The sequence below is a fragment of the Saprolegnia parasitica genome, assembly GCF_000151545.1.
Source record: "Saprolegnia parasitica CBS 223.65 unplaced genomic scaffold supercont2.43, whole genome shotgun sequence".
In the NCBI taxonomy this organism is placed as follows: Eukaryota; Oomycota; class Saprolegniomycetes; order Saprolegniales; family Saprolegniaceae; genus Saprolegnia; species Saprolegnia parasitica.
This window is the reverse complement of record NW_012156437.1, coordinates 283,560-292,361: the sequence shown is the minus strand read 5'-3', so window position 1 is coordinate 292,361 and position 8,802 is coordinate 283,560. Positions and strand designations below refer to the sequence as shown.

At 55.3% G+C, this 8,802-nt stretch overlaps 2 protein-coding genes across 2 annotated transcripts; one reads left to right on the top strand and one right to left on the bottom strand.

Annotated features, from left to right (window-relative positions):
• Positions 1-3,245: 3,245 nt before the first annotated feature.
• On the top strand, positions 3,246-4,979 carry SPRG_20695 (hypothetical protein; the record flags this gene model as incomplete). The annotated part of the gene is made up of 1 exon (XM_012348400.1): positions 3,246-4,979. One exon carries the CDS (start codon positions 3,246-3,248, stop codon positions 4,977-4,979), a length of 1,734 nt encoding a protein of 577 aa, XP_012203790.1.
• A 984-nt stretch (positions 4,980-5,963) lies between these two features.
• Positions 5,964-6,217, bottom strand: SPRG_20694 (hypothetical protein; the record flags this gene model as incomplete). The annotated part of the gene is made up of 2 exons (XM_012348399.1): positions 5,964-6,049; positions 6,091-6,217. 2 exons carry the CDS (start codon positions 6,215-6,217, stop codon positions 5,964-5,966), a joined length of 213 nt encoding a protein of 70 aa, XP_012203789.1.
• Positions 6,218-8,802: the final 2,585 nt, after the last annotated feature.

Below are 8,802 nucleotides of genomic sequence, written 5' to 3'. Positions count from 1 at the left end.
ACGGCGGTGAAGCGTGCTCCACATGTCCTTGATGATGTCGCAGTCTACGAGGAAGTGGCGGTTCGTCTCGTGCTCGGGGCAGAAGAGGCAGGCTTGGTCGGCCCTGTCGAGCCGGTGCAAATTGGCGCGGAACTTGACCACGCTGAGCATCACTTGGTAGAAGAAGTCGGCGTACTTGTGTAAGATGGCGTCGGGTAGTCGGAGCTCGGCTGCGGAGGCTACGGTAGCAGGCGTCTCGTAGAAGTCGTCCTCGACGCCCAGGTGGCGGGTCGGAAGCTGCAAGCGTGTTCTTGGGGGGGCACGATGGCGGCGGGCTTCGGCGGGCGTCGTCTGGGTCAGCGGCTTGATAACCTTGTGGAGTCGAACCAGCCATGGCGGCTTGGGAGTCGGGCTTGGCACAGGGCCGCACGTGAAGGTGTCTAGTACAGTCGTAGCATGCCAGCCGAGCCACTGTGTCTAGGGTCGTGACGGCCGAAATGAGAGCAATGGCTTGGCCAGTGCGAGCAATTGGTTGGTACATCGAGGAGCATTTTTCAAAACACCGAGTGCCAGTCAAACAACTAACCCGCCTCGCCCACCACAGGCATGGCGGACACCAACACAGTTGCTGCCCCCAAGTAGTTCGATTGAGGGAAATAACGAAAGGGGTCAGTCTTCCTTGACGTTGGTAGATAGTACCGAGAAGATGTCCTCGACGTAGGAGGGCGTGAAGCCAATCTGACCGCGATAAGCAAAATGGTAATCGCTGTGGGGAAAGCTGGCATGCTGCCGCCCCACGCAAAGTATATCGACTCGCATGTTATTCAACAGGGATTTTGACAAGATTAGCATAATCTCCTTCCTCTTTAGGACAAGAAACGCTATGAGGACGAAGAAAACTATGAGAACGCTCTGATGCACAAGACAACAAATAACGGGGATTAATTTAAGATGAATTGGATGCTGCCCTTATCAACGGCCGGCGCCGTGTCCAAAATGAAGGGCAGCTGCAGCGCACACGACTTTCGTTCCATGGTCGACAGCTTTTGGCGGGCTTTACGGCGCAAATACTTGTCGCGCTGGCGGTCGTGCTCGAGCTCTCGATTGTCGGCGTACCGCTCCCGCATGCGTGCCAAGATTGACGCCCGGTTTCTTGCATAATAGGCTCGGTAACGCGAGCGATGCGCCTCGACGTCACTGCTTGCGTCGCTTCCCGACATAGAAATGAGCGACGAAGGACTTGACCAATTGCACTCTGGCTGGCTTCTTTGCGAGCGAACGTTGTTGCTGTTGCTGCCATTGTCGCCTTACCTGGTACAGCCGCACCCATCATGACGCACCGCCATGTGTTCTCCACTATAGCACATAATCTTTTTATCTTAATATAATAAAAGTCGGAGGCAAAGCGAAATGAATGAATTTTATAGCGAATCTAAAAATCCTCACCTATCGGTATTTAATGCTACGTAGTTAATTATTGAGGAAAACCTCTACGCATCTGGTGCTGTGGTGCCATCTCTAGACGCGTCGCTAGTCGCTCTCCGTGACGACCCGTACAATATCGAACCACGACCACTAAGCTCCTTGGTGAAGCACCGGCCACGCCTCACGAGCGCTTTAGGAAGTCCACCATATTTTTTATAATTGCATGTAATATAACTCAGTTCAACAACAACTTCGACGCACCTGGCCGGCGCATCCCGCTGTACATAATGATGTTGTGTGAAGTGGTAGTAATAAAAATGATTCGCATAGATATGACACGCTCAACTTCTTGCCTCCTGCGCCATCGGTGCCATCTGGCACCAGCCACCCATGGACCATGGGTGGCTGGTGGTCTGAGGTTCGTTTTTGCGGTCGAAAGAATCAGCAGCAGAGGCGCTATACTCATGCAGCTGCAAGCCTCCCGTACCGGTACTCCGATTACAGGCTAAACCACCCTCCACATTATTTCACTGGCGCCACACGCTGGTCGTTGCGTCGATACCTGGGTTTCTACGCTGAACCGAGCCGGGAGCAAACAGTGGCGGTGGTGGGGCATTTAAATTGAAGGCAACTCTTCTATGTCAGCACCCATGGTCGGCAGATATATGGTCAGCAGCACCAAGGAATGATAACGATCACGTCCCACGGACCAGCCAAGGGTGTATAATAGATGTATTATCATGATGTATTATACCGTTATACCCTTTGCACCAGCGCACCTAGCTAGCGCACCCATATCGATGACGAGTGCTTGCCGGCCGGTTCGAGTTCGCGTTCGAGTGAGATTCAGGAGGTGTTTGCCCGGACATGGTTCAAGGTTCAAGTTAAGGTCTTGTGGTGCAGTAGCGGTATTGCGAGGAGTGCTTTCAAGGGGAGCCGTAACCGCGAGGGCTCGTGCTCAAACCACCTCAGACGTGCTACCGTAGAGAGCGGACCAGGCCATCTGACACCGTTGTCGACATCGTCGTCAACACATCTGAGTACACGCCACGGGCGTGTCACGAGGTATCTTTTACCTTCGAATGCCACTCTGCGGTTGTGCAAGGCCGTCAAGTGTAGCGGTTTTTGCTCACAGGTACGCGAGTCTCAGCCATATAAACGTATAAAATGGTCATCAGGTCGACACTGCAAGCTCTTGACTCGGTTGTAGCACGGTAAAATATAACGTTAGAGTCGACAGAGTGCATAGGATAGACTCGTTCTTCAACATCCTGTCTCTTTCTATGGCCTGTATGGTTCGATACGTATAATACTTGACAGGGCTTCTCTTTTACCGGCGCTTTTTCTATATGAGGAAGTCACCTCTCTCCTCATGTAAGGACGCGTCACGACGCATGGCTACGCGACAACTTTGTTCCGGCATGTGCCGTTTACACGCCACGTCTCCCGCTCGGCTAAGCCTCTCGGCGACCTTTTCTAACCGCAAACGGATGCGCAAAGCACAGCCATGGATAGGATCCCGCTTGACTGCAGTGGATTGGTACTTCAACAACAACAACAACACGCTGCTTACGATGTGGTCCCACCCACAACCATACCCAAGTCCGGAATGCCACTGCTGCAACGCGATGGGCTTCACCTGGTACACTGTACCTCCAGAAATCGTCGGCCCCGAGCAAATTGTACCCATCCGATCCTTCGTTAGCACACCAGATGTCGACATCTGAGTTTGTTTACCTTTTGACGTCGTTCCCCTTCTCAGAGCCGTGGACCGCCTCAACGGCTCAGAAACGCCGCTCAATTGCATCCACCACAATTCCTCACTTTCACATTTGCCCAGCATGGCGCACCAAGTGCAAGGCAAGATGGACCTCGAGGAGCGTGTCTCCTACATCCAGTCCAACACGCACGACAAGGACGCCAACGGCGACGGGTACGCGGACGCCAAGACGCCCGGTGAGCTCGAAGACGGCGCGCTCGTCGAGGGCGGTGCGCTGCACCTCTTTTCGCGCGAAGCCTTTGGTCTCTTCTCGCAGTACGGTGCGATCGGTGTCATTTACGGCATGATCCCCAACTTGGTCTACCCGCTCTACACGGTCTACCTCGGTATGGAAGGCTACCAGACCGCCTCGTACGGCGTCCTCGTCACGACGGGCTGGTCGTTCAAGGTCTTCTTTGGCATGCTCTCAGACTGCGTGCCCATCATGGGCTACCGCCGCAAGTCGTGGATGCTCATCGGCTGGACCATCACGATGATCTGTCTCGCGGTCATGACGTTCACGCCGTTCGGTAAGCCGTTTTGTGACCGCCGCTTGACGAAGGACCCCAAGGTGTGCGAAACGGCCACCACCAAGCTCTCCAAGGGCGACCTCGACGCCTTCTTCGACTTGGACGCGCCCAACCGCGGTACGCTCTTCATCATGATGAGCATGCTCGTCTCGTTCGGCTACGTCATTGCGGCCTGCGCGTCCGATGCCATGGTCGTCCAGTACGCGCAGCGTGAGCCCGTGGCCATCCGCGGCCGTGTCCAGACCGCCATCTACGTTGTGCGCACGATGACCGGTGTTCTCTCGCAGCTCGTCATCGCCTTCTTCCTCAACGGCAAGGTGTACAATGGGTCGTTTGACTTTTCGGTCAGCCCCAACGTCGTCTTTGGCATCTGCCTCGTGCCTTGTGTCTTCGTCGTCTTGACCACCATCTTTGTGGTCGTCGAGAAGAAGACGCCGCGTGTCCCGTTTGGCGAGTGGATCAGCATGTTCTGGAACCTCCTCCAGAAGCGCGTCTTGTGGCAGATTTGCGCGTTCCGCTTTGTCAGCAACTGCTTCCAGTCTATGGGCGCGACGCCCGGTGGCCCCATCTCTGCGTACTGGGCCAAAGTCGAGCCGCTCAACGACTCGCTCTCGGCCGTCATTGGCAGCTTGATCTTTTCTGGTATCCTCGTCGTCGTCGGCAAGTGGGGCCTCAACTGGAACTGGCGCTGGACGATCGCGCTCTCGTCGCTCGGTGTGGTTGCCGTTGACAGCTTTGTCATCTTTATGACCATCTTTGACGGGCTCCGCAACCAGTGGTTCTTCACGGGTGTCGCGCTCGCCGACAACGTGCCGGGCGGTGTTCGCTTCATTGTGTCCACGTACTGCGCCGTCGAGATTGCCGACGTTGGTAACGAGGGTGCCACGTATGGTCTCGTCACGACGATCTCGAACCTTGCGTCGCCGTTCGCGTCCGTCATCTACAAGTACATTGACTCGTTCTTCCTCGTCTCGGTCGACAACATCAAGTCGGATACGCCCGAGATCCGGTGGGAAGTCGCGTACTGCTACATCATCTCGTACAGTTGCAAGGTCGGTGCGCTCTTCTGGCTCTGGATGCTGCCGCCGCAGAAGGCCGCCATGCAGGAGCTCAAGAAGCGCGGTGGCTCGAGCAAGCTCGCGGGCGCCATCTTGATCTTGATGTTCTTTGGCGCGCTCTCGTTCTCGTTGACGAGCAACATCATGGCCGTCTTCCCGTCGACCAAGTGCTACCGCATCGCCGGCGGCAAGGGCACGGTCAACGGCTCGTGCATCGTCAAGAAGTAAATCAGTCGCAGATGTATTAGCTGCGCGTGTGTCTCGTGTCGTCTCTTTAATTGCTACGAATGTATCCTTGTGATGATTCATTTTGTTTTGCGATTGGTATCATCGGCCGATGGCTGACTAGTAGTCTAATTCCAGCCCTATGTTGTATAGAGATGATGAAAAGCTCGCTCAACAGCTGTGCACTGGAGGGCAGAAACCGACTCCCAGTGGCATCGGCAAGATTGACATCGTTTGTACCGTACTTGACTTTTACGTCCACGATTGATCGCGCCAAGGTGGTCACCGCATCGGACTCGTGTTGCTTGGTGCCGCCAGTCTGATAGAACAGTAGATACAATCGAGGTATGGCAGCCGAGGTCCCAGGTCAAGCGACACCTCTATATGTCGCGCCAATATGAAGTGAACGGACCAAGACACGGCGGATAGGTTGATCTGTTCTGTTGCCACGTCGCAATACACTTGTACGACATTTCAAGACCAAAGCGGTGCTTTTCTCACTAGACATTATTGTCATCACCTTGACACGATGATGATTTCGTCTCGGTCATGACGGCAACGAGGGATAGCCAGGGACCCCCGACCCGCTTGATGACTTTGGTGGCATCGGCGACATTCTGAAAGTGGTGCACCGCATTGCGCTTGATTTCAACGCTCATGAGGCGGCCAAATTTGATCAAGAAGAGACAATTGACGACGACAACAAGCACCTATAGTTCATGACATATTGTATATATAGATATAGATAGACCTACCCAAGAAAGGTGCGCAGCCAGCCCGTGACGACCGACTGGAAGAGATACAAGCCGCCGTAGAGCGTAAAGAGGCACATGAGGTGCGACATATCTTTGAGGTTGTTGATGAATTCGGCCTCGTACGGCGACCGGTCCATGTGCAAGTAGAGCGCCAGAAACGTCAGGCCCAGCGATTGGGACGGCGTGCCCCAGTTTTTAAACACCGACACGGCGCTCACGAGCACCTTGCGCATCATGACCGTACGATCTCGTCATGCGCGTCACGGACAATAGAGGCAGTTGCACCAGATTTCCCAGTAGTTATACTTGGTCTTGCACCTACAGCACACTGTGAATCCTTCCCCTACAAGGACACGAACCCGTCAAAGAGAGCTGGAGTTTCGTGCGCGGGTCGTCAAGGGTGCTTGTGTAACGTATACAGCCGACGAAGAGCATCCACCTGTAGTGACTGCTGTCGTAGCAGGCCACGTCCAAATCCGGGTCCATGAAAAAGGAGCGTCCCCTGCGCTGTCGACGTCGAGTTGGGTGCACGTAAAGAGCTCGAAAATGACCTTGGTCACACCAGGATGGACGAGGAACATGAGCACAATGACCGACACGACGGTCTTGTCGTGGATCTCCTGGCGCACAGCGGCGATATAGGCAACCTTGATCACGCTCAGTGGCTGCGGCAGCGCAAGGCGCTCGTGCAAATTGAGGAGGCACGTTGGTGACGGACGCGCTTTTTCAGCTGCAAGCACGAAGGTCAATGTGTCGGCGTCCACGATTGGGTCAGGATGCACAGCGAGGAACGGAAGCACGGGTGGTAGCCAGGCAGTTTTGCGAAGCGTCCGCTGCTTGCGGTAGAACTGGAGTTGCCAAATTGCCATCGGTGCCGAAACGCAGATGGTGGGGCCGATCAAGATGAGCTGTTCAAAGTACGTGGGCAAGTGCGAGCTCACGCGGTAGTACCCCATGGCGCACTCGATCGAGATGAGCTGCGCTGTTGGATTCGAGACGGCCGACTGAGCCCTGAACGTCGAGACCACTTGAGACGGCCATTTCAGCCCAAACGACCCCGCTAAACTCACCAGCTGGAGGTACGAGGTCAAGATCTTGGATCCAGTACGTATCGGCGCGTGTATTGGACTTGCGCATGGCCATAAAGATGAGGCCGACGGAAAGCACGGCACAGGCTATGATGCCCCCCACGAGCACGAGGAGCGTCAACGTCAAGTTGCTCATGCACGACGACTTGCCGCTGCGGGTGAAGCCGTCGGCGCACTGGTTGCAGAGGTGCCCATAGGCCAGTGTCCATTGCTCGAGAATCCGCTAGAATTTAAATGTCACCCAGCCGTCCTTGGGACGCATCAAAGAGCGCGTTCGCCAAGCTCTGACAGGTGACCACCGGGTTTGCCAGCGCACCACAGTCAGGATCTAATCCCAACATCGTCCGTCGTCGCAGTTCGACCGCAAGAGAAGCGCGCCGTACCGACGGCAACCGCAGTCGCAGCCGTCGGTCGTGTTGGAGTGAGTGCTCTCGCAGAGCTATCCTTGGAGAATATCACGCGCGATACCCGCACAGTCATGCACGCAAATGCACATGCCGCCCACACAGTTGCCGTGGGACCCCGAACAGCCTTTGGGACAGTAGGCTACGGCACCCTAAATTTAGTGTTGCTGTGTTCGGAACAGCACACCACGTACCCGCCTGCCAGTTGATGGTAAAACCATCCAAAATGCATTTGATTGGCCAAAATGCTAGTCGCGTGGACCATGAGGCTCACGATTGTGCTATTCGTCGGTGTCTTGATCTGCCTTTGGCAGTGCACGCCGTCGGCATAGTTGCCGCTCTGCGGACTTCGGTTGTTGTTGAAGTGGGTCGTCTACTACTACAATAGATAAAACTATGCTAAACTAGGTTCCTGCGGAGTGGGCTGGTAGGAAACCTCATTTTGAGGGAAAGTTGAGCAATGGAGTTGGTGGAAGTGCGAAACACCTCAAGCGTGTGTCTTCCGCGTCGCTCATTGTGTTATGTGAAGGTTGTGAGTTCCAGGGCATGCAGTTTGTGACCGCATCTTGCGTGCTGTCGGCGAAGCTGTTGGCCAGGCTGACGCTGCTTACTGCCTGGAAAGCCAACGTGATGCCGGGTCCGGCACATCGCTGCGGGCGCCTCGTGCAATGTGGCGCTCGAGGAATGCGACGGACATATCGTTGCAAGTGGCCGTTGAAGGCGAGCACGGGGTAGTTGAATTCGAAATTGTCGATCGGTCCCCTTCCCACGACTTGCTGTGGTGGCATTGGCCGATTCAAGTTGTGTTGGCAAGTGTAGCTGTGACGACGGCGCGAGGGTTATACTATCAAGAAACGCAGGCAGATCGTTGGACACGTGGCCAAGCGTGGCGAGGGACGCACATCAAGTGGGATGAGGAGACAACACGGCTGTAAACGGACAGAGAATGTTCTCGCGAGCCGCTCAGCCTTCTGCGTCGGCGTGTCTCTCGCCTTTTGAGCGGCGCGTGCGTTGGCTTTACCCTGGCGCTGCTTTCGGAGCCGCACAGCCTTCTCTTTAGGTGTCGCTCGCCTTTGATGCGTGCATGCTTTTCTGAGATGGTGGTGCACACAGACAACCCCGGCGCAACGCCACAGTCCGTGGCGACATGGCGCCAAGATGGGACACATCGGTTGTATCAGGGAATTTTGACCAATGGGAAGGAGGTTCAGCGACACGCCGCGAAGAAAGTATCTTTTGAATTTCTACCAATCACTGCAGCCGCGGATACAGTTTCTACCAATCACTGCAGCCGCGGACACGGAGACAGACAGACAGACAGACGGACAGACAATTAATCCCCCCTGGGCTGGTGTAACCATAGGTTCCTACCAGTATAAAATTGTCGGACTTTCTTCGTTGTGTGTACTCGGTTGAGGGACTTGATTTAGGCAGGCGGAGGCAGGAGCGCGATCCGCGGGACGAGGTGACGTCGCGGCCACTCGTGTTGGGCGAGGAGCTGGAGAAGACGACAAAGAGCAGGCTGCTCGGGCTCTTGTACGAGGCTGTGGTGCACGTGCAGTTGAGCGACACGTGCCGC